Below are 25224 nucleotides of genomic sequence, written 5' to 3' on the forward strand. Positions count from 1 at the left end.
AGTTTTGATACCAGGAATCAAACCCAGGGCCTAGGCATGCTTACCACACACTACCACAGAGCGCCAGCCTAGCCTCCTTTATTGCCTAGTTTCATTTTATGACTTCATGAGATTAGTACTGTTATTACCCTAGTAACCTAATTTTACAATTGAAACAGGCACAGAAAAGCTAACTCAAGGTTGGATGATTCAACTCAAAGAACACACACTGTTGCCTGTTTTTAGTCATTCCCTCTACCTTTTTTTTTTTGATGTACTATGCTACTATGCTGCCCAGTCTGATCCTGGACCTCCTGGGCTCAAAGGGTTAACCTCAGCCTCCTGAGTAGCTGGGACCACAGGTGCACACCACTGCACCTGGTTTTAGTCATTGTTTCTCTGCTGCCCTGAGGAAGATAAGCAGAAACTACCACTCACTAGGGGCTAAGTATCCTATCTGGCCTCAGCCTGGCAATTGGTAAAATATGGTTGGATAGGGTAGGAGGGTTACACTAAATGCCCTCTAGGATACCAAATATTGCAACATTGTACAGTCAGCTGTCTGCTTCTACCCTCTGACCACATTCTTCAGATGAGTTCAATCTGCAAAGGACTTGGCCTCTTCAAAATACCCCTAGCATTCTTTTCTCCCTCTGGAATTTCTAAAGCTCTGGGAAGAGTATCCTAGCAGAGTCCCTTAACTAACCCTAGTAACAGAGTATTTGCCCAAGGACCCAGAGCTAGGGTCTGCTCTCATAACCCCAAACTGCAAACATATATATATAGCCCAGTGAATATGTAAGATCGAAATACTGTGTTTGCAGTTTTTTTTATTTCCTAGTTGATCCTCAGGATATACCTGTCAAGAGGGATTATCCCAGTTTATAGAAAAGTCAAACAGAATATGACTACTCAACCATCAGGTGATAAAGTGGCCAGGGGTCCTCCTGCTTCCCAGTGTACAGCTCCCACCTGCATATAAGTTCTCCCACACGTTTACCAGAATCTGAATCAAGTACTGTAATCCAAGACCTCAGGATCCTGAGCAGGGCGGAGGGAAATAAGGCATCATTCCCTGGGAATCCAGCATTGCTTCAGAATTTAGGAAAGGATGGAGTATGTGGAGTGGTATCTCCCAACACAATTCCAGAAGTCCCACCTAGTATTCCTGACAGATCCCTGTAGTGATGGCAGTGACAGGTATCTTTTTTTTTTTTTTTTTTTTTTGACAGGGTCTGTCTCTTCTCCCTGTGGCGCTAGCTGGCCTCAAACGCACTGTAAATTAGACTGACCTCAATGTCAGAGATCCGCCTCCTGAATACTGGGCTTAAAGGTGGGCTTAAGGGTGCATGCCACCAAGCCCTGCCATACTTTTTTTTTTTCCTTTGGAGAGGTCACTGCCCACGCTTCATCGGCAGAACAGGACTTCAACCCCCTGTGGTACTCCTTTTTGGGGCACATTTGAGAAATTTAAATTGGAATTCAGCGCTTGGAGAGAGTCTGAGGTGAGGGTGCCAATACGTTCAGACAATGCTTTAGGGCTCAGGTACCCCTTACTAGCCTACCAGCTTGAGGGTTAGGGACCCTGGTTATCATCCATGACTCAAGAGAAAGTTGGGAAATGGAGCCGGGGGAGTCTCTGGCTCTATCATGAAATGAATTCTATGCCCTCGGACTGCTCCCTTAGGAATTTCTGGAAGAAAGGTGTGATAAAACCTTCCCCCCTCCCCCTATTGGTGACTCCTGGTCCCAGCAGCTTTCCGAAACCCTTGAGGCGGTAGGAATCCTTATCACAGAACCACCCTATTTTCTTGCCACGCCTAGGCAGGGATACTTCGACTGGGAAGACAGTTACTGGACGGTGAGACATAGGACCTTGCTTCCTGTAGTGCCTGGGTGGATGCACAGCACACCTCATAGGACCAGCCTCCGCCTGGCTGAGCACACCTCCTGCCACCCCCGTGGGCACTTGGGGTGTGGCTTCGCCGCCCCCGCCTCCTCTTGCTCTGCGACTCCCCAAGCCGGGGCTGGCAGAGTGCGGCATGGTGGGGAGCGTGGGCGTGCTGCGGGGCGACCATGGCTGTAGACTGTTACCTCCGGTTCCCACAGTAACAGTCGAAAGCCACGGTTGCCCTGGAGACGCGGGGGCGCGGCGCGCTCAGCTGACGGCACCGCAGCGGCTCCAGGCTGGCTGACGTCAGCACCGGGGGGAGGGGGCGCGGCGCGGGGTCTATGCGGGCGTGCGCAGGGCCGGCTCCCAGCCGAGGCTGGGGATCCCGGCCTGGCCGCCCGAGGGTGGCCCGCGCTGGATCAGCACCGCGGACAGCGGCGCCGCCGGCTCACAACGCCGGGCTGAGGGACCGAAGGAGCGGCGAGGCCGGGCGGCCGGGTCCGCGGTCCTGGGGCGGGGCCAGGCGTCGGTGGCCGTGACTGGAGACTGTTACTGAGGGCGGCCCGGGCAGTAAGCAGTCTAGAGCCAAGGTGCCGGCGCGCTGCCCGGGCGGAGCTGTCCCGGTCCCCGCGGGTCCCGGTGCTGCTGCTCCTCACGCCCACGCCTCCCACTTTTCTCGGCCCCGCACTCTCGAGGCCGAGCACGCGACCTCTGACGTCAGAGCCCCGTGACGTCAAAGGCGTCCCAGCGGGGAGGCACTTCCGGCTGTGGGGGTGGGGCGGGGCGGCCCTGCTGAAGCCCCGCCCCCTCCTGGTCCTGAGAGGACAGCTCCACTCGCTGAGGCTAGAAGTCGCGGGCGCGGGGGACGGCCCGATGGGACAGGCGGGGACGGGGAAGGGGCGCCAGGGGGGCATGCGGGGCAAGGATCCCGGGAGCCGCAGCGGGCCTGCTGGCAGGTGGGCGTCTGTCGCCTGCGCCCCCGCTCAGCCAGTCGTGGCCAGCCAGGCTGAGTCACCGCTCTGCGGAGAGGGAGGAGGGGGTTCGTCTCCCGGGACCAGCACCTTCTCCCCACTTTCTCAGGATGGCGCAGGAGCCCGGCAGCCCTGGGGAACGGGGTGGGGGTCCGGTTCTCCGCTCCACGCTCCTCCGAGGTGGCTGCGTCTTCCTCTAGGCGCCGCAGGTGCTGCGCGGGGTTGTCAGCCTCTGGCCGCTGCTCACCAGGCTGCAGAGAGCCTTCGTACCTCCCACCCTGTCCCCATCCCCAGGCCGGGACCCTCCAGCCCGCCGCCCGCGGGGCCACTCTTATCCTCCCCCCGGTGTCCGCCTAGCGGCCCATCTGTAACCCGTCGGCCGCCCTTACCTGGCGGGCCGCGTCGCGCCAGTGCCGGCTTACCTCCCGCAGCCAGGCAGGCGCCGCGGCTTTTATAGGCGCGCATAGTACTCGTGCGGCGGCTCATTCATGCGGCCGCGGCTCCTACACACTGACGCGCTGCCGACGTCAGCGGGGAATTTAGAAAACGGGGAAAAGGGCTATTTATAGTGCGAGGCGGGAGGTGGGGGGACTAAAGCGACGCGGAGTTGGGAGCGGGAGGAGGGTGCGCTCGCGGAAGCCCGCTCGGGTAGGGGAGTACGCAACACTAATCCTGGCCTTCAATGGGTTAACTTTCCGGAACTGCGGGCTGCGGGCCGGGGGAGGACAGTGCAGGGAGGGTGCGGCCCCGGTACATGTTTATTCACGCTCCCGTTCCGGAACTCTGGGACTCCGGGGACCCAGTCTTCTCATCTCCTGGACCTCGGGGGTCCTCACCCGGTAGCCCCCAAGCACACTCCTGAATTCCTAGACCGGACGGCTCTGTGACGTCAGAAGATGCCCCGCGGCGGCATCACACCCCAGATGACCACTGTGGTATCCTAACCCTCTCTTGGGGGTCCTAGGAAAGGAAACTGGGCCCGTCTAGGTGGGGTCTACAGTTCACTTAGACGTCTCGTGGAGTCTGGGCGCTGGGAAAAGAGGGAGAGCTCAAGAGTCCTGGAAGGCTTCTAGACTGGACCTTGGGCCAGAAGCTCCCTATCAGATGGTGGAAATCAGAAGGCAAAGAAGTTGAAATGAGCTTCTCAGAAATGAGCAAAGGGTCCTTATGGAGCCGCACTGGACAAAAGGAACGGCTCGTGGAAGGGAGGACAAGTTGTCAGTGGCTAGCTTGGCATCAAGGGGTCACCTCAGCACTCAATGGTAATTGGCAGAGTCCATGAGAGGATGAATGAGACCAAAGGCTCAGCAGTTTGGCAGAAAGAATGTCAGGGACCACTTCATAGAGGAGTCAGGGTTAGCCAGAAGACCCCGTGTGATGTGGGACAGAGTTCCCCAGAATAGGCAGGGAACCGCCATGGTCCAGCCAGCTCTATCCTCAGGCTGTAAATGGGAGATGCAAGTTTTCAGAAAGGGGAGCTGGGCCAAGGGGGTGGGGACGAAGCTGCTCCAAAGTGGTGGGTGGAGCTGAGGAAGGAAGGAAATGTTAAGAGTGGCATCAGTGGAGATGCTGCTGCTGGGCTAGGGCTAGGTTATGTGATCCTCCCCATTGAGATTCAGTGAGGGCTTAAGGGTAAGTGGGGTATGGCCTTGGGTCAAGTACTGAAAAACAAAAGAACCCCAAGCAAGCAAAAATCCACGTTGGGCGGGTCAGCAAAGGACAGACTACATTGCATAAAAGACATAGGAGCTTCTTTCCAGGCTTGTCTGATCCAACCCCATTGAAAGGAGAAAAGATTGAAAGTGATGAGATCAGAGACGTCCTTTGGGATCTGGCCTTCTGTGCTAGCTCTTCTTTTATTGCCCCAAACTCGGTCTCCAGCAGGTCTCCCTACTTCGTGGGAGAACTCGTATGTATCCGTCAAAGCCCAACCCTGAGAGCACTTTTGATGAGCCAGCCAGCTTCCAAACACTCCATTACACTTCCACTTCAGCCCCAAAGCAAAGATACGAGTCTATCTCTTATAGCGCTCAGAAACCGATAGCAAGGACACTAGGGAGATGCAGTTACGAGAGTGCGTGGATAAGATAGAAACCAGGGGAGCCGCAGACTCGGGACTCGCAGGGGTCTGACGGATTGTCTTGAAGCCTCGGCTCGCTTGCAGAGGAAACGCGGCCTCTAGGGGGCGCCCGAGACCTTTGTGTGGGTCAGGTGCAGCTAGCGGCTGCGCCCGCGGCCCCGAGCCGAGTGACTCAGCCGCTACCTCTAGCGGAGGCGTGGGGGCTTGAGGACAGCGCGGGGGGTGGCGAGTGCGGCTCCCGCCAGCCCGGCGGCCCCGCGCGGTTGCTAAGCTCTCCAAGACCTCGGAGAGACCAGATGCCGGAGAACCTCATCGGTTACCATAGTAACACTGAGGGAAGCGCAGCCAATCAGAAGCTGTGGGAGGTCTGGGGGACACCCCCCCCATTCTTGGTGTGGGTGTGGGTCAGGAGGTGCCGGGAAGAGGCGGACCGTGGGCCACCAAGACGCGGTGCCTGCAGGCGTCCGCTTGCCTCCGCCCGGCTGCGCGGGGACACTTCCGGAGTGTGGTGGGGTACCTACCAGCCAGTGCACGTCCCCCCCTCCCTCTTTCCCTCCCTCCCTCCCTCCCAGAAGAGGCGTCACGAATGTGAATTGAATCTTCCTGTGGCGTGTAGAACCTTTTATTGGGGGACGGGGGTCCGGAGCCTCAGGCCCTCCTTGTCACCCGGGTCTGTCAAAACTGCTCAGACGGGTGATAAACGAGTTAGGGGGTCACATTCCATGAGACTCTCTCCAGCCATTTGCAGTCGACTATCCTGGGGTCCCTCCAGAGCAGTACCTCTACTCTGTTACACAGGGGTGCTCTACGTAAGCAGCCCCTGGAGTGTCCCACAGAGTCAGGACTCCGGGGGGGGGGTGTCTGTGCAAACGCTCCGCCAGCGAATGTCCCTGCCCTTGTAGGGTTTTATGAGCTGCATACTTATCACACGTGCCTGAGGGAGATTTGGGCTGTTTTTGGAGGGTGGGTCCAGGTGGATTATCCAGTCGCGTCCAGGAATACCTAATGTAAGTCCCCCAAGAACTTGTCTACCTTCTTTTAGGAGTTCCACAACCTGGTGTGTGTGTCCCCCGCCCCAACTCTTTTTTGAGACAGGGTCTCACGTACCGGAGGTTGACCTTGAACTCCTGGTCCTCCTTCTACCTCCAGCTCCCCGGTGCTGGGATTACAGGGTTGCGCCACAACGCCCAGCTTCAGAGTTCCCTTTTGGAAAGCAGGACTTTTCCGAATTGGGGCTATGTAGATATAAATGTATACTTCGGTGGCACTCATCTCAAAACCCCAGGGTTATGGGACTCCCAGGTCCCGAATCCGAGTCCCCAGGTGGCACATCTGGAAGCCTGAACCTGAGCTCGCCAGTTCAGCTCCGTATCTCCAAGCCTCCAGCCCAGGTGCGCCTGCGAGGTCGCAGTCCGGCCCGCAGGGTTCCGCGTGGCCGCGAGGTGGCGCCATAGTCGCGGTAGCGTCTGACAGTCTCTGCCGCTCCAGATAAGAGTGTGCGGAAAGCGCGGCGGGGCTGAGACGCGACCAGGACGCGGGGAGGACGGACCTGCAGGACAGACCGACCGGGCGCCCGGCGGGCGGAGGGCAGCGCAGCGCAGCCACGTCCCCCCCTGGATCTGCCGGCAGCCGGGCCCGGGGCTTCCGACATGCTCCCCAGGTGGGTCCTCGAGTTTGGCTACCCGGAGGGACAAGGGACCCGGGACAGCCTGGCGCTCGCGCGGTGGCCGCCTTGGGCGCATCTTCTGGCGCGGGCGCCCCCATCGGGGCTGGCGTTTGGAGCTCTGAGCGTCTTCCCCCAGAGGACTCAGGACCGCTGGGCCGCTGCTCCGCGCCGGGTTCATGGCGGGGTCAGCGGCCCCGGGCCGGCTCTGCCCGCACATGGGCTGGGGAGGAGAGGGGAAGGCAAGGGGAGCTGGCGGGCGGGGCTGGCAGGGGCGCTGCCCTGGCACAGCTCGGCGCCTGGCAGCGGGACGGGTGGGGCGCAGGCAAGGAGTTGCCACCGCCGCGGGGAGGGAAGCCGGGTTGGGCTGCGGCCGCAGGTAACGGACCGCGAGGCCCTGCGGGCCCGGCGGGGAATGGGGGCGGGAGGGCGAGCCAGAGGCCAGAGGAGCTCAGAACTCGGCTCCCGCTCCGCGGCCGCCTGGCTGCTGGAATCGGGGGCCTGGAGGGAAAGCTGGGAGCTGGGGGATTGGGGCTGGCGAGCTCCTCCCGCCCTGTCTGAAGTTGGGAAAGTTTTCCCCAAGTTTGGGGCGGTAGGGTTTCGGGGGAGAAGGGGCCGCGGGGAGCTGGGGAAGGAGGCGCCGAGTCGGTGGATGTAGAGCAGAGGCCCGGGGCAGGGTCCGGAACGCGGGTGGGGCGCAGGCCGAGGGTCAGGGCCGCAGCCGGCTGCGCGCCGTGCCCGCCCGGGGCGCTGCCCCCTCCCTCCCATGGGAGCTGCGTGGCTCCCCCCTCCCCCCCACCTGCTTCCTGCCTCAGCCTCCTGCCCCGATATAACGCCCTCCCCGCGCCGGGGCCCGGCCTTCGCGCTCTGCCCGCCACGGCAGCCACTGTCTCTGCTCCCCGCGCCGCGGTCGCCGGCCCAAACGAAGGCCTGACAGCCCCTGGCCAGGGCGGCGCCTCGATGGGCATAGTGCTCGGGTCCTCCTTATCACTTCCCCTAACTGGGGCAACTTCTCCCGAGGCGGGAACCGCTTCTTGCTCGGCTCCTTTTCTCCCCACTTGGGCAAACTTCTCGGCCCTGAATGACTTTTCCTGAAGCGGACATTTTACTTAAGTTGGGAAACTGTCTCCGAAAGGGTCACTTCGCCTGAACAGTTTTCTCCTGGGAAGTCCCCAGCACCTAGGCCGCGTGCCCAACAACATCTGGGCCTGGGGCAAATAGGCCAAGCCTGGTCTCTCCATCCGCAGCCGTTCTGCTCCTTCTGCTTGGGGCCAGCGGGCCTAGGCTTCCACTACCGCAGGCCGCTGATCCTCCTCTGCCAGTGCCCAGGCCTGGGTACTCCATGTCCTTGCTCAGCTGAGGGGAAGGGGAAGCGGAGGGGAGAAGTGCTTGGACCCGGCTGGGTACCAGCGACCAGGGCACTACACTGCGTGGCTCTTACCCAGCTGGTGTGTATCCCCGCAGGAGAGTGTGCTGGGCAGACGATGCTGGACACGATGGAGGCGCCTGGCCACTCGAGGCAGCTGCTACTGCAGCTCAACAACCAGCGCACCAAGGGCTTCTTGTGCGACGTGATCATCGTGGTGCAGAACGCCCTCTTCCGCGCGCACAAGAACGTGCTGGCGGCCAGCAGTGCCTACCTCAAGTCCCTGGTGGTGCATGACAACCTGCTGAACCTGGACCATGACATGGTGAGCCCGGCGGTGTTCCGCCTGGTGCTGGACTTCATCTACACCGGCCGCCTGACGGACAGTGCTGAGGCGGCGGCAGCGGCCTCGGTGGCCCCGGGGGCCGAGCCGAGCCTGGGTGCCGTGCTGGCCGCCGCCAGCTACCTGCAGATCCCTGACCTTGTGGCCCTCTGCAAAAAGCGCCTCAAACGCCACGGCAAGTACTGCCACCTGCGGGGAGGAGGAAGCGGCGGCGGCGGCTACGCGCCCTATGGGCGGCCCGGCCGGGGTCTGAGGGCCGCCACGCCCGTCATCCAGGCCTGCTATTCCTCTCCGGCCGGGGCTCCGCCACCGCCTGCAGCTGAGCCACCGTCCGGCCCCGAGGCCGTAGTCAACACCCACTGCGCCGAGCTGTACGCCTCGGGCCCGGGCCCTGCAGCCTCACTGTGCGCCCCGGAGCGCCATTGCTCCCCGCTTTGCGGCCTGGACCTGTCCAAGAAGAGTCCCCCGGGCTCCTCCGCCCTCGAACGACCTCTGAGTGAGCGCGAGCTGCCTCCGCGCCCGGACAGCCCTCCCAGCTCGGGCCCCGCAGCCTATAAGGAACCACCGCTCGCCCTGCCGCCGCTGCCACCGCTGCCCTTCCAGAAGCTGGAGGAGGCCATTCCCACTCCAGACCCGTTTCGTAGCAGCGGCGGGAGTCCGGGCCCCGAGCCCTCGGGCCGCCCCGACGGGTCCAGCCTCCTCTATCGCTGGATGAAGCACGAGCCAGGCCTGGGTAGCTACGGCGAAGAACTTGTCCGGGATCGCGGCTCCCCCGGCGAGCGCCTGGAGGCGCGTGGTGGGGACCCGGCCGCCTCACCTGGGGGTACCCCGCTCGGCCTTGTGCCCCCGCCGCGCTACCCAGGCAGCCTGGACGGGCCGGGCACTGGCGCTGATGGTGACGACTACAAGAGCAGCAGCGAGGAGACTGGTAGCAGCGAGGATCCCAGCCCACCCGGCGGCCACCTCGAGGGCTACCCATGCCCGCACTTGGCTTATGGGGAGCCTGAGAGCTTCGGCGACAACCTCTACGTATGTATTCCATGTGGCAAAGGCTTCCCCAGCTCGGAACAGCTGAATGCCCACGTGGAGGCTCACGTGGAGGAAGAGGAGGCACTGTATGGCCGAGCAGAGGCGGCGGAGGTGGCTGCGGGAGCCGCGGGCCTCGGGCCCCCTTTTGGTGGAGGCGGGGACAAGGTCCCCGGGACCCCAGGAGGCCTGGGAGAGCTGCTGCGGCCCTATCGGTGCGCGTCCTGTGACAAGAGCTACAAGGATCCCGCCACGCTGAGGCAGCACGAGAAGACGCACTGGCTGACGCGGCCCTATCCGTGTACCATTTGCGGGAAGAAGTTCACGCAGCGTGGAACCATGACACGCCACATGCGCAGCCATTTAGGCCTGAAGCCTTTTGCTTGCGACGCGTGCGGCATGCGCTTCACACGCCAGTACCGCCTCACTGAGCACATGCGCATCCACTCGGGCGAGAAGCCCTATGAGTGCCAGGTGTGCGGTGGCAAGTTTGCTCAACAACGCAACCTCATCAGCCACATGAAGATGCACGCTGTAGGGGGGGCGGCCGGGGCGGCCGGGGCGCTGGCCGGTCTCGGGGGACTAACTGGTGTCCCCGGCTCGGATGGCAAGGGCAAGCTCGACTTCCCGGAGGGAGTCTTTGCGGTGGCTCGCCTCACGGCCGAACAGCTGAGCCTGAAGCAGCAGGACAAGGCAGCTGCGGCAGAACTGCTGGCACAGACCACGCACTTCCTGCACGACCCCAAGGTGGCGCTCGAGAGCCTCTACCCACTGGCTAAGTTCACTGCAGAGCTGGGTCTCAGCCCCGACAAGGCGGCAGAGGTGCTGAGCCAGGGCGCTCACCTGGCTGCCGGACCCGACGGCCGGACCATCGATCGTTTCTCCCCCACCTAGGGCGCCTCTCGCCAGTCCATCTGACGCTGCCTGGTGGCCCGGGTCGTATAGTCCTGGGGAGCGGCGGCGGCAGCCCTCCGACGGGCCGCTCCCGGGACTAGTAGCTGCGGCGATGCCGCAGTGGGGTCCACTTTTCTGCGGCCTCACTGCTTTGTGCCTTAGCCTGGGGGTGCGAGTGTGTGTGGGGGAACCCCGGGGCGGGGGTGGGACTGGGGAAGGGAGATTTATATTTTTGATATCAGCTTTGACCAAAGGAGACCCCGGGCCTCTTCCTGTGGTTCGTTGGCCCCCTCCCCGGTTCCGTGCTGCTCTGGGGGCGGGAGAAGGGGTGTCACTATTCGGGCGCTCCCAGCCCTACCTCCGGCCCTTGCGACCACACCTATTCTCACTGTGAATCTCTCGGCTGGGGTCGGAGCGTCGGGCACAGTCGGGGAGAGGTAAGGGGATTGAGCCGGCCGGAGGGCCCCCCCCACCCCCTGCTCCTGCCCGCCCCGGGACTGATAATGTGAAGTTCCTCATTTTGCACAAGTGGCACTAGCCCCAGGGCCAACCCTTCCCTTCCTTACCGCCAGGGTGGGCAGTTCTGGAGCTAGGGTAGACAGCCCTGGCCCACCTGTCGCCACTCCCGCGGTGTCCTCCCTTCCCTGGGGCCCCGGACCATATTTATTGCATGCGCCCCGGGTGGCCCCTATCCTGAGTCCAGCCTTGGCTGGGCTGGAAGGAGGTCTCCTTAGTTCCCGTTCTCTTTCTTTGTATATCTCCTACCTTGTACACAGGCTCTTCCAGAGCCGCTTCCATTTTCTATACTCGAACCAAACAGCAATAAAGCAGTAACCAAGGTCCCTAATCCTGTGGCTCTCTTATAACCCAGTACCAGGGTGGGTAGCTGGGCCCCAACACAGGTGTACAGGCTTGGACTTGCCTCCCCTCCCCAGTCCCCAAAATAGACCAACAGGAGGTCAATTATGTTTCACAACTAAAAATTTTATTAAGGAAACAAAAACGAGGTTTCAAACAGGACAGAAAGAAAAAGTTTTTTTTTTTTCTCTCCCTCCCCCCCACTGGTCTTCAGAGCCTGGAGTGGGTGTGAGTTTCAAAGGAGTAGCCCAGGCCCTATATCTCAGCTGTCTTCTGAGTTCTGAGCCCTGAAAACTTGCACTCCCAAACCACTGTCCTGGGCTCTCCTGCACAGCCCCCGTCCCTCTTCCTAGCATGATCCGAACCTGGGGAAAGGCACAGCACCCTTGGGGAAGCACTGCTCCTCCAGGAAGGTGGTACAGTGAAGACAGTGGGCTGTGTGGTGCTATCAAGACCTACCCCTTCTCCATCTGAAACCACCTTCTCAATCCTTTATTTATCCTTATGCTGGATTGAAGGAACTCATTCTTGGTAGGAAGCCTCCAGGTGAGGCTGTGAACTAGATCCGGGGAAAGGCACAGCACCCTTGGGGAAGCACTGCTCCTCCAGGAAGGTGGTACAGTGAAGACAGTGGGCTGTGTGGTGCTATCAAGACCTACCCCTTCTCCATCTGAAACCACCTTCTCAATCCTTTATTTATCCTTATGCTGGATTGAAGGAACTCATTCTTGGTAGGAAGCCTCCAGGTGAGGCTGTGAACTATAGATACCAGCTAAAGGAGCAGCAAAAACCCCAAAGGCTAAAAGGCCTCTGTGTCTGGTCTGGGAGGTAGAGGGCCAAGCCAGCTTTGGAAACTTTTCATGGGGGTGGGGTGGGGCAGGAAGGGAGCTGGAAAGGAAGAACCAGTGGGAAAGCTTTATTCAGTTCCTGTCACAGGTAGATTCAGAATGAGAAGCCCCATAAGGAACTAAGGTGAGGAAGTTGAGGAGCCCTGGGAGGATGAAAGGGCCCAAGCAGATAGAAAGGGAAGGAGGACAAGGGGGTATACTGGAGGGAAGGCAGGCAAAGAAGGGGAAGAGTCAGAGGAAATTTCCCCCAGAGGGTACCAGAGCAAAAGGAAGGTCAAGGAGGGGACAGTATGCAGGTGGAGGGCCACCTAAGAAGCATGGGCTGAAGACCAGATGTCCCTTTCCTCTAGACCCACGACTGCCTAAGGGAAAAGAAGCAAACTCAAGGGGCAAAGATTGATGTGGACAGGAAGAGAAACATCAGGGCACACACAAAACACATTTTGGGTGGAGGACTAGGGCTGCTGTTAGGGACAAAACCCATCATGGGTCTTTGAGGAACTTAGGCCTCAGAGAGACGGAGACACCCCGGACACTCCTCTTCATGACACAGCCAAAGCCTCTCAGATATTCAGGACAGAGGTTCTGCAGACTGAGGGGTCGATAATTCCACCTGTATCTGATGGAAACTCTAGAGCCCCTGCCCCACTGCCACTAAAGAAAGTGGCTGGGTCCCTGGGGTAAGCAGGCATCCCTCCAGTCCTGGATCTAGAAAGGAGAAAGGATGAGAACTTGGTGGCCTGTCTTATCCACCTGTTGTCACTATAGCCAGCCACCTCCCTGCTAAATCTTGGCAGCCTAGGAGAGTCCCAGCAGCTTCCTTCTGACCCTGGGGAGGGCTCTGTGAGGAACAGCTCCCCCACAGCATGGCCACAGCGAAGGTTGGAAGAGGATGGTTTATTGTCTGGGTGGATTGGTGGCTCAGGCACCTGGACATCTTCCGTGCTACACTGGACACCTGGTGGCCTCTCAGGAATGGTTCCATGGGGGTGGACCCCAGTGTGGCTCCCTCAGCCCACCTGGGCCCATGTGAGGAAGGCTGGGATGTCTCTCACAGGCACATTTCTTGTCAGTGCCTTCACACGCAGGTTCCGGTCATCAGTCAGCAGCACCACCTCCCGTAGCAGGCGGATTGGCTCCTCTGTTGGCACAGAAAGCAGAAGGGCTCTACTGAGGACAAGAGACAGAGGTGCCAGATGCCTCTTCTTCCCCTGAGGGGAATATGGTCCTGGTGGGGGCAAATCAGTACCCAAACCTGCTGTTTAGAGGGCCATGCTAGGCCAGGGCTGTGCTGCTGCTTTGGACCCTCACCTCCTACACAGATGGTGACTCTTCTGCCTGGTACTTAAGAGTGCCTACTGGCCTCTACACACCTATCTCCTAGGACTCTGAATTAATGGGTAGAAGAAACCCCTTGCCATCTATACTTCTGAGTGTACTGCTGGCTCTGGGCTCCTGATACACCTCTTTTCATTATTCTCTCTTTCTAAGACCAGGAGGTCAATGTTTTATGCATCCAAAGGTAGAAAACTAAAGATGAGTAGAAAGTGGAAATGGTTTGCAGATGTGGGGAGATGGTTCTGCTTGAGAGTGCTCTCAGGCGAGGCTATGCTAAGGGCCCTTGTAGCTATGGTCAAAGGATTTCCTCTATTACCTAAAAGTGATCCATATATATCTAATAGTATGAAGGATAAAAAGGAAAAGTAGAGTCAGTGTTATCCTCCCAGCTGTTTTATATCCTAGGGGTAGCTCTGTGTATTCTTCCAGATTTCTTTATGTATATTTGTAAGTATACGTACTTGTGCTGGGTATGGTGGCACATGTCTTTAATCCCAGCACTTGGGAGGCAGAGGCAGGTGGATCTCTGTGAGTTCAAGGCCAGCCTGGTCTACACAGTGAGTTCTAGGACAGCTGGGGCTACGGGGAGACCCTGTCTCAAAAAGACAAAAAAAAAAAAAAAAAAAAAAAGTACATGTATATACATACACATATGTATATGTATATATATTTCCCCTACAACACTGAGCTCATACTAACCATACTTACTTTACTCGATTTTTATATACTTAACATAGCCTTCTGTATCATACAGATAGCCTTCATCATTTTTGATAACATTTTCCCCCTCTGACCAATGTACTGTAGGGAACTTAAAATGGGGCCAAGCAATCACACAAGCGACATTTCAAGCCTTGGACATTCCTGTTTGGGTGGCAGGTCCACTCTTCTGCCCCAGGCTGGGCATTTCCTGGTTGGAGGTCTGGCAGACAGCAAGCCACAGGAAATGTCCTGTGGTGCTCATGGACTTCGAGGGCTAGAGGGACTGAAGGATTGCAAACATCCATGTCTGACCTGAGTGGTTCTGGGGTTGCCAGCTCCAGGCAGGGAGGCTGAGAATTGGCTTTCAGCTGAAGGAGGAATTTGGGGAAGGAGGGAGAGGTTTGTGGGGCTGAGGGTGGTGAGAGACAAGGAGAGGAAGGAGGGCATGATGGAGACAGGGAGTTGTGGGCGGAGGGTGAATAAGGTGGCCCATGAGTAAGGGAGGTTTAGGACCCTTCCACTGTGTAGGCTGGAGTGTGAAAGTGGGGTGGTGGGGTGCTACTAGGGGTTCCCAGCTGCCTGTCTGGGTCTATTCCTGCCTTGGGCCTCAGACCAGGAGAGTCCTAGGCCTTAGGTCAGCCAACGAAGTCCCAGCATTGCTGGCAGGGGTCTATAGGGGTTTCTGTGGATACTTTGAGACGTTTTTAACAATAAACATCCTCTGTTTTGACACTGGTAACTTCACTTTGTTAGAAACCAGAGACTGTCATCTTGTCAGGCCCCATCCGCCATAATCCACATGATTTTAAAATTCAACATCGTTTACACATAAACATTTGGTGATGGTTTCTCTGTGAATCTGACAAGTTAATCTGCTAAGAATTCACACTGACAAATGGGGTTTGATTACACCAGCCGTTGCTGATGTAATTTTGATAGGGGCGGTCCCCAGGATGGCAGTGGGTTCCTGTAGGCTGTTTGGGGTAAAATAGGGGGGGTGGAAGGACAAGGAGAGCCTGAGTCCAAATGCATCTGTGCTAAGAAAGAAACAATTTGGAGACAGAGGAGTACAGGAGCTACTTCCCCATAGGGCCCTCTGCAATCCTGCTTCCTTCTCCCTCAGGAGGTGCCCCATGAGGAAGCTGCCCTGGGGCACAGCACAAGCTCCTCTTTGGGCTCAGCCAGGATTTTTATTTGTTAGTTGAACATTCCACATCTGGCCCTCAGGGAGGGTACATGCAAGCCATGTGGCAGGAATGGCAGTTGTGGACTTGTGACTAGACCCTCCTATAGAAATACAACAAAGAGTGAGAGCTGAACTAATGTGAAAGAGGAGGCAGGAGAGAAGACAAGCCCTTGGTTAGCCAGCAAGGGAGGACTAAGGACATGAACTGAGGAGGCAGAGGAGTAACATAGAAAGAAAATATCAAGAAAATGTCAACAGAAACTCGTTGATGAGAATTACCAGCTCAGGAGATGCTAACTGAACAAGGATGTGCTAGGAATGCCTTCTAAAAGAAGAACTGTCAGAATTCTGGGAATTAGTAGCTAAGTATCCTGTATGTCACTGGTCCAGTGGGCTGTGCAGGAAACTGAGGGTTGAGGGTGAGGTTGTCAGGCACTTGAGTTTCTAAGGTGGCCCAGAGGTGGGATTTTGCTCACCAAAAAATTCTTGAAAACTGGGCTGTGTGCTCCATTAAGTTCTCCCCTATCTCCAGCTCTAGCTGGTCTGTAAAATACTACAGCTCACTGCAGTAAAGATTAGAAAGAAAGGACCATTCCTGGCTAGGAAGGACCTCCACCCCAGGCCTGATACAGAGTAAGCTTTCAGAGATGCACTGAAATGCGTAGGAGGTAAGCACAGCTAAGACAATGTGTGTGAATGAGTGTGCCCACTAGAGCCCTATTCCTCAGGGCTGCAGAGGGCTGGCCTTAGGAGCCCATAGCCAGAACAAGCTACTCTGAATCATAAAGACATTCTTGCTTTCAGAAGAAAGAAAGGAAATGGATGCAAAACTGAGTGGGAAAGCTCACTGCCTAGAGCTGGGCTTCCTGGGCTAGGCTCTTCCCTAATTGGCCCCAGATCACCTGACATTCTCTGGGGGATAGGGAGCTATGTATGGACAGAAGGTCTGACCTCTGGGAGGGTGGAAACGAGCTGCCCTCAGGTTCGTATAGGCCCTGTATAACTTCCCAGGCCAAAGTCAACAGGGGGATCCTTCTTAGGGGCTATGGATGGGTAGATCAAGTAGGTCAAGGAGAAGGATGATCCTGAGAGGCTGAGCTATACCTTTGCTGGTGGGCATGTAGTCCTTAGCCTTGTCTTTGCAGTAGTGGAGGCAACAGGAAAGGATCAGGTCATCGTTGTTACCCTGGAGGAAGACAGTGTGAAAAGCATCACTGGGCAGGAGGGGGCGCCATATGGAGGAGGCAGATGTACTTCCAGGGCTATATTCTGGAGTCCCTGTAAAGGCATGCTCTGGCTCTGCTTGGTTGAGTCTAACTGTCCTCAGTGATCTAGGGGACAAGGAACTCTCCTTGGGCCTTGATGGTGGCTGCCCCCCCTCAGCTTCCCAGGCCTTCTTAAAAGTAAAGCCCCTCCTTTCTGCAAACACCTTTAATAGTGGGCCATGGAGAGGTTAATCTTGGAGGGTCTCACCAGCTGTCCAGTGATGTCCTCACTGCGGAAGGCGATGGATTCAAGTTCATTGCCACGGCTGGTCAAGGCCCGTAGGCATGAGTCCCGACTCTCAAATCTCCGCTCCAGGAACTCGATGGATTTCCGGGCTTTTTCTTGTACTACACGTGCATAGCCCCCAGCCCGATGGTCTGTCTCCTGCCCCTTGGCAAGGCCATCCAGCTCATTGATCACTGATGAGATAAAGTCTACAGTCAGCAACTATGCCTGCCTTCATCCCTTGGCCTCTGTCTAGTTTTTTCCCAGCCAAGCTCCTTCAAATACAAGAGGCCACCTTCTCCAAAGGATTTTTCCAATGAAAACTAGGACAGGAGGGGTTAAGAAAGGTCCCAGAATTTTTAGTGAGCCCCAATCCCTTTCTACTTCTTCCCCTGGGCCCCATGCTCCTCCTGGGAGGAACTTAAAGGGATTTTCTGGAGCTGCTGTATTGACAGTAGCAAACCTGGCCCCTCTAGTGCATTCCTTAGTTATAGGATTAAATTAAAAGGGTACCCAGGGAGGGACAAAGGTACATAGCAGCTAAAGAGTGAGGCGCCCTTCCTCAGGTACTTCTATTCCGACCACTACAGTCTAAAAGGGGGCAGGGTCCATGCCTGGATCTGGTAGAATAGAGGGAAGTTACCATGGAGAAGGACAGTCAGCCTCACTTGCAAGGGATCTGCTTATTTCACAAAACTAACCTTGGCACATTAACTTCTTGATACTGTGAGAGTGTGTGTGTGTGTGTGAGAGAGAGAGAGAGAGAGAGAGAGAGAGTGTGAGTGTGTGTGAGTGTGTGTGTGAGTGTGTCTGTGTGTGAGTGTATGTGTGTGTGAGTGTGTGTGTGAGTGTGTGTGTGTGAATGTGTGTGTGACTGTGAAGAGAGAGAGAGAGAATGCCTGTCTGCCTGTCTATGTGTCTGGGACATGGCTTCATTTTCTGGTGAAGATTCTTTCCAAAATTCCAGCCAAAAGCCTGAGGTCAAGTGGGAAATATGCACTCCTTGGGGGCTTAGGGAGAGTTTGGGGTCTGAGGCCTCTCCTTAGTACAATGATTCATGCATGGCTTGGGGAGTCAGCTGAGCATGCTGTTCCATGGTGAGCCTGGCACTCATTGTCTGGGTATTCAGAAACACTTTCTGGAAAGGGCCCATATGGAAACACACACACACACACACACACACACACACACACACACACACAGATGCCTGTGCTTTTAGCAACAAGAGGCTGCAAGGTCCACACAATGCATGGCTGAAGTAGAGGAGCAGTGGTGGATGGGTGTATGGTACAGCAAACAGAACATCAAACAGGAAAAACTGGTATTCTATCCCAAAGTCTGCTTTCCTGCTTCCAAACTAAACAGGCTTCAAAGGGGAAGCTTGTTTGTGCTTCTGCACCAGGCAGGACTTCTCAATGCTGGGGTCAGATCTAAGGAGCACAGAGCAGGTTAAAGAGCATAAGAAACAAGCAGGAAAGGCTGTCAGCTTAACCCTTTGCTGCTCTGGGCATAGGGCAGGAGTCCACCAAGGTAATCATGAGTGAACAGGAGCACCCCCTTCCAGCAATGGGAGTTCAGGGACCTGCCCAGTTGATGCAGGTTCAGAGAGCCTGACCTGATTGGCTGCTGTCAGTTCCCAGTACTTTGGGGGGTGGGTGTCACTGACTTTGCTCTGAATGTATCCTCTAGGTTTTCTTAGGTTTGTTCCCTCTCTACCAAATCCATATTTCTCTACTAAACCAGCTCCTAAGAGCCAAGGGCCATAGCTCTGCCTTTCATTGGATTTTTCAGGAACAAAAAGACCAAGCACATAGTAGGGGCATAGTCAGTACTGGTAAATAGGAACTATACTTGCCTAGAAGGTACAGGAGGCACCTTCTCAGTCTGTGAAGGCAGACTTAAGATGCCAGCAAGCTTTCTTGGTTATACATTTCCTGACCACCTAGCGAAAGTGACCAATCTCCTTTCTTTCTCTAAAATCCTCATGGGAGGAAGTACAGAGCTATACCTTGTAAGCCAGCCCACCTAGTACCCAGAGAGGCAAGCAGAAAGCTCACAACAATGTGGTAGTATCACTACTTTGCCTTCTGCCAGAAGCTGCTCTTCTTTTGAAGTGTTGAAAACCTTCCTTTGGGTCTAAGGGCCTGGGTTTAAGAGGTTCTATCCAGGCCACATGGGGAGGGGGAAGGAAGACAGGGAGGGTGGAGGAGGGAGGAGGGCTGCTTCAGTGCCAACATTCTCAGGTGGTGCTAACGTGTTTCCCACAACCCCCCAGGGTTCTACAGGCTCTGCAGGGGCGGATGTTTCCTGCCCTTTGTTTCCACCCCCATCTGGCATTAAGAGACTTGGGACTGGGAGGGAAGGCCCAATGGAACATCTTGGCATGGATGTCAGAGGTGGCTTGGCAGGCAGACTGCCAGTCTGGTGGCTTTTCCAGAGAAGAGGGCTCCCAAACTTGCTTCAAATGCCTGCTGGGAGAGGGTCATTAAAACCTTGGGCTTTTCAATCATCCTCCAGACCCCTTGCTTCAGCATAGCCATCAGCTATATTGGCTACACCAGCTATATTTGAGAGGTGCCCAGAGACCAAAGCACATTCTGAGGCTGAACTATCACAGAGCTCCAAGGTCTAAGGGCGCCCAGACAGTCTTCCACATGCATCCCACCTAGGAAAAGTAAGCTTGCTGGACCCTGAGATGCTGACTCTCCACCAGCACCAATGGCCATTGGAAGTACCCAAGTGGTAGGAATATACAGACATGAGCCAAGGGCTTGCTTTGGAGGGTTCCTGTCAGCCTGGCCTTAGGGTGACATTGGCCAGAAGAATGCTACCTCGAACCAACAGAATGATCATGAAAAGCTACAAGACAATCAGACCAAAGGCATCTAACCACTTCAAAATCCTCCCAGCCTCCCTGCCAGACCACCCAGCAGCACTGCCGTTATCTGCCAGGGCTGAGTGTTTACCAATAACGGGAACCAGCTTTGCTGTTTTACTGCAAGCTTTATAAGGATAAAAACAAGGGCTGGGCTCATGCAGCCGCTGGTTGCTGGGACACAGGAGTCCATTTGCTCAAGCAGTTTAAGCCATGGATCAGCCATAATAATTTGAACTGCTTTGATTATTAAACAATTTTCCTTGCCCCACACATTCCCTACTTCCCTGCAAATCCTGTGTTACACACGCACAGCAGGGTCAGCCTGCCTGCTCTGGCCACCAGGCATGTGTGGAGGAGGCTGCTGCACACGTGCAGGGTTGCTTTGCCTTCCCGCCAGCTCACCGATGAGGGGTACCACCAGGATGTATTTCCTGCTCTCCAGCAGCTGCACCAGACTGGCCAGGTGGTCAATGAAGCCGTTGGTGTCTGGTACAAGAAACAAGGGTCTGATCTCCAGCTCCATCTGCCTCATCTGACTCTGGTCCTCCAGAACAGCCTACAGGGACACAGAATGTGAGGGAGTAGAGAGTGAGCAGGCAAGTGGGTAGGTGATCTAGAGCCCTGACTCCACAGTGTGTCAGCATCCTGCCTCCATGCCTCTAGAGCCTGAGGGACAGAGCCACAGGCTGAGCAAAGCAGTGCAATCAAAATCAGCACAGACTAAATGGCTCAGGAATGAGGCATCACTAAACCATGGCTATGACTGAGAGGTGACCCTGATGATATTAAAAATAACACATTTCTGAAAGTAGGACCTTAGGCTAGAAATCAAAAAGACAAGAGGGGAGAAAGTTACTTGGCTAGGAAAGGGGCTTCCCATATATTATCTAGGCAGCATACACAAGGGCACTGCTCAGTCAGGGCACTTATGAATCTGTAGGTCAGAACTTGTTCCTCCCCGCCCCCTTTCCTCCTTTCTTTCCTTTTCCCCCTCCCTAAATGAGACAAGGTCTCATGTAGCTCAGGTTAGCCTTGAACTCACTAGGTAGCTAAAGATGGCCTTGAAAATTTTTATCCTCCTTCCTCTGCCTCCCAAGTGCTAACATTATAGGCATGTACCATTATGCCATTTTTTTTTTTTAGATTTCTCTATTTTTATTTCATGTGTATGGGTATTTTTGCCTGCATGTATGTAAGTGCAGATATGTGTGTAGTGTCCACAGAGGTGAGAAGAGGGTAATGAATCTCCTGTAATTGGATTTACAGGTGGTTGTGAGCTGCCATGTGGGTGCTGGGAACCAAACTTTCTGTCCTCTGCAAGAGCAGCCAGTGCTCTTAACTGCTGAGCCATCTCTCCAGTTTCCCCTTCTTCCTGGTTTTATGTGGTACTAGGGATCAAAACCAGGGCTTCGGCATCCTAGGCAAGCACTCTACCCCCATCTCCAGAATTTGTTCTTCCAAGTTACTTCATTGTGCACTTTAACCACACACCCAGGCACCCAAACCCCAATGAAGATAAACACAAAATCTATATTTAAAAAATGGATGCATGGAGCTGGGCCTAGTGGTGCACACCTTTGATCCCAGCACTAGGGAGGCAAAGCCAGGTGGAGCTTTGTGAGATTGAGGCTATCCTGGTCTACATAGCGAGTTCCAGACCAGTTGGGGCTACATAGGGACCCTACCTCAAAAAACCAAAGACAAAAAAAACCAAAAAGTAGATACATAGGTTGGTGAGTTGACTCAGTAGGTAGAGGTGCTTGCCGCCAAGTCTGATGACCTGAGTTTGATACCTGGGACCCACATGGTGGATAGAAAGAACCTACTCCATGCCTATGCACACACACACAGAGAAATGTAAAAAATTTATAAAGTGGGTATTAGCAGAACACTACTTATCTGTAGTATCCCTCCTACCTGTAGAATGAATCCATAAACACAAAATTAAGACCCAACTCAAGGGGCTGGAGAGATGGCTCAATGGTTAAGAGCACTGGCTGTTCTTGCAGAGGATGTGGGTTTGAATTCCAGCACCCACATGGCAGCTAACAACCTTCTATAACTCCAGTTCCAGGGGATCCGATGCCCTCTTCTGTCCTCTGAGGGCAATGCAGGACATAGGTGCACTTACATACATGCAGGCAATATACACATACACATAAAATAAAAAAATAGAATAAAATAGTAAAAAAGACCCAACTCATATGCAAACAGTATCATTCAGTGCTTACAACTACTAAACTTTCCATTGCCTTTTCTGCTCTACTTTAACCCCTCTGCCACAACCCTATACAAACAATTCTATTACTGACTTCATTTTTCCTTTAAATTGACTTTAGTGAAAGCAAAACTGCCATAGTGGAAAGTTGAAATGTCTCACCAATACCATGCAACAATCATCTCAAGTGCCACCATTAGGCTCATGTACCAGCTACCCTTATTCACAGAACCCCATGAGTCAGGTATTGTCTGGGTCCAGTGTCCTCAAGTCTGACAGTCTTTTTTTTTTCTTTTGTCTTTTTTGAGACAGGGTCTCCCTGTAGCCCCAGCTGGCCTGGAACTCACTATGTAGACCAGGCTGGCCTCGAACTCACAGAGATCCAAGTGCCTCTGCCTCCCAAGTGCTGGGATGAAAGGCTTGCACTGCCATGCTCAGCAAATCTGAGAGTGTTGATGTTTGTCAGTGACCTGTTAAGATGGGTTCTGGGTATATCCATACAAAAATGGTCATTATTGTGCTACTTCCTCTGGGGACTATAGCCAGGAAGCAAACTGATCTGCTGGTACCTGCTCAGATAGTGTGCTCCCTGTGTAGGGAGTCAGCCAGCAGCAACAGGAACCTCAAGAAGTAGGTGGGCAGGTTCCAGTCCCCTCACTCCCTCTCATGGTCTTCTGAAATATAGCAACTACAGGGACACAGATCAGGAAACTGGGTGGGGGGGAGTGTATAGTGTATGTGCGTGCCAACTGAGATGGGGCCCATGGTGCTGGGCCTGGCCACCAACTGTCAACAAGAGAGCTGCTCAGGCTTCACTAACAGTGACAGTAAAACTGAAAGGGCATGCCTTCAAATGATGGGGGTGGCTTCTCGGTGACCTACGAGGGACCTCTCCCTATGAGTAACTTATTGCTGCCTTACCACCACAGTTGGTGAAGACATAGGCCACAGGACCCTGGCAGCATGAGAAATGTGGCTGAGAGGCCCAGTCTGCTGAAATCTTCCAACTACCTCACCTCACAAGGAGAAAGTGCCAACTGCCTTCCCAGGGGACTTGGGACACTGCCCTTCCCCAGAGAGCTGCTAACAAGAGGGTGATACACATTCTACTAATCTTGGCTTGGATATTTCATAAGAACAGGAAATGGTCCTACTCAGGTTCAGTAAGCACCTTGCTGCCCTTCCTCTTCATGCAGAGGAGCAGCAACCTCCTCTTTCCAGGCTTCTGTTCTCCATATAGCTTTTCCTAGAGCCATGGGCTCCAAATCTCTGCCTTTCTGGGAGAGGAGACTTAACAGGCTCTGCCACATGGCTCATAGAAGGTAAGAGACACTGGCACCTAGAGTGACAGGGGCCCAGGATCTAAGGAAGCACTGCATCTCTATAACTCTTCCCACATCTCTGCCTATTTTGAGAAATGACATATGCAGTCCTGGTTTGACTCCATCAAGGAAGTTTCTGATTGCCATTTTTCACCCTTGGTGAACAATGGTCTCCTAAAACCTTCATAATCCTACCTATATATCAGTGGTAAGCAAGAAGGCCTTTAAGCCAGACAGCCAAGGCAGGCTGGGGGTAAAGTGAGCCTACCTGGTGTCTAATGACAGGACAGATGTTAAAGTCTAGGAGTGGGGTTCAGGGACGCTCTAACTTCTGTGGATTCCTGGAACTCTGGCATGTGGCCAGAAAGGTGAACTGGCATAGTCTCTTAGGGAGGTAGCAGAGGGCTCCTTAGGAGTGGGACTATGGTATGTGGCCAGACTATGTTTGGTGGTCAAAACTGGGCTGCCCTCATCCGGTCCCAGGGACACTTACAGACAACTTCCCCTAACCTGGCTCTGCCCAGTGAGTCACCACACAACTGCTTCCTGTTCCCCATATGCCCTCACAAAGTCTCAGGAGATTAGACAAGGTTGCTGCTCTTCTCCTAGGGTACCAGTGGGCCTGGGTTTGGGGGGTCATACCTGGGTCATAAGATTAGCTCAGTACCCATAAGAAGAACGACATATCAAGAAGGGCTTGGGAGACAAGCTTTCTTCTATGGGTGTCTGTGTTTCCGGCCCTTTCTGAGTGGCGCTGTGTGTGTGTATTTAGCATTTGCCCTCCCAACTTTTCCAGATTTTACCCGTCAGATTCCTGGCAGCTGTGCACAGCGCCTGTGCCGGCCGTCACGTCCCATTCTGATCTCTGGGTCGCACGGTGAGAGAAGGACACAGGATGCGCAGGGAGTGAAAAAATGATGTCGATGGGGAGAGTGCCAAGTCCCCACTCACAGCCATGGGACCCTTGGGGAGAAGGGGGAAGCATGCTGCTGTGGAGTTCAGAGGCCGGTAGTGAGATTTATTTTTGTTTGTATGAGTAAAAAGCTGCAGAAGCCTCTGGTGGGGGCAAGGGGGTGCAATTGGAATGCTGAGATTTAGACAGATTGGCCCTGGCCTAGAATCAAGTGTGCTGACCCGGAAGGAGGGTTCTACAGGAACTGCACCCTCTGACTGCAGCTAAGCCTGAACCACACTAGCCCTTTGACAATGTACTAGGAGCCCTAGTAAAGTGTAGTAGGGCACTCCAAGCTGGGTGCAATTGTCAGACAGGAGGGTCAGGAGGTCAGGAGTTCAAGGTTATCCTTAGCTGTAAGAGACTGTCTCAAAAAAAAAAAAACAAATAAAAATAAACAAATCAAGCTGACACACACAAAAATTATTTATTTATTTTTGTTTTTTGAGACATGGTCTCATTAAGCAGCCCTGGCTGGCTTAGAATTTCATATGTAGACCAGATTGGCTTGGAACTCACAGATATCTGCCTGCCTCTGCCTTCCTAGTGCTGGGATTAAAGGCATGCATCACCACCCTCAGCTAAAAAAAGATTTAAAGAGTAGATACGTGGAATCAGACTGATAGCAACAAAGACCATGTTGGCATAAAGTGTGGAAGAGAAAAAGAACTTCAGTTTTGGGAAAGTGCAAAGTATGGGAGCTTCCTGGAGCAAACTGATAGACAACAGAGAAAGAGATGTACTATACCTCTTACATAAAGAGGAAGCTAATGGGCTTGGGTCTTGAGGAAGGGCTCTTTTACAGGTTAAGTTCCTTCTTCTACAGAGTAAGGATGATTTTATAATGCTGACCCACTAAAAATTGAGACACAAAATTACAAATAAAAGCAACTGCAATCAGTTGACATAGAAGTTGTACAACTTGGAGAACAGATCATGAAACAGGAGCAGACCAGGAAAAGGCCTTTTTAGGTCTTCCCTTTGCTTAGGGGCTCCGAATATCCACATGGAGTGTGTCTATTTCCTTCCTTCCAAAAGGTTCCCCTGGAACTGGAGTTAAGGATGGCTCATAGCTGCCGTGTGGGTGCTCTTAACTGCTAAGCCATCTCTCCAGCCCAGGAGCATTTATTTCTATTGTGAGACTCATAGCAGCTGGGTGCAGTGGTGTGTGCATTTAGTCCCAACTACCTGGAAGACAAGAGTCAGGAGAACCCACAA

The 25224-nt window shown here is 54.6% G+C and overlaps 2 protein-coding genes across 6 annotated transcripts in view; one reads left to right on the forward strand and one right to left on the reverse strand.

Moving 5' to 3' along the window:
- Window positions 1-6211: 6211 nt before the first annotated feature.
- Hic1 (HIC ZBTB transcriptional repressor 1) lies at window positions 6212-11060 on the forward strand. Of its 2 annotated transcripts, none has more exons than XM_008828796.3 (2): window positions 6212-6581; window positions 8049-11060. In XM_008828796.3, exon 2 carries the CDS (start codon window positions 8069-8071, stop codon window positions 10211-10213), a length of 2145 nt encoding a protein of 714 aa, XP_008827018.1. In that variant the 5' UTR covers window positions 6212-6581; window positions 8049-8068; the 3' UTR covers window positions 10214-11060. The 2 variants fall into 2 exon arrangements, with proteins under 2 accessions (XP_008827018.1, XP_029417319.1); XM_029561459.1 differs by lacking the exon at window positions 6212-6581 and adding an exon at window positions 6860-6963.
- Window positions 11061-12702: 1642 nt separating this feature from the next.
- Smg6 (SMG6 nonsense mediated mRNA decay factor) overlaps window positions 12703-25224 on the reverse strand; it is a 288855-nt gene continuing 276333 nt past the window's right edge. For 3 of the 4 annotated variants that reach the window (XM_029561452.1, XM_008828802.3, XM_029561453.1), the window contains exons 16-19: window positions 19917-20070; window positions 16619-16830; window positions 16250-16331; window positions 12703-13060 (exon numbers count right to left, since the gene is read on the reverse strand). In XM_029561452.1, coding sequence (XP_029417312.1) covers window positions 12930-13060; window positions 16250-16331; window positions 16619-16830; window positions 19917-20070 — 579 coding nt within the window. In that variant the 3' untranslated portion in view covers window positions 12703-12929. Of the gene's footprint in view, window positions 13061-16249; window positions 16332-16618; window positions 16831-19916; window positions 20071-25224 lie in introns of those variants that run through there. The other variant, XM_017797075.2, reaches the window with a different exon arrangement.

The sequence above is a fragment of the Nannospalax galili genome, unplaced genomic scaffold, assembly GCF_000622305.1.
Source record: "Nannospalax galili isolate Female #2095 unplaced genomic scaffold, S.galili_v1.0 scaffold212, whole genome shotgun sequence".
Taxonomy (NCBI): Eukaryota; Metazoa; Chordata; class Mammalia; order Rodentia; family Spalacidae; genus Nannospalax; species Nannospalax galili.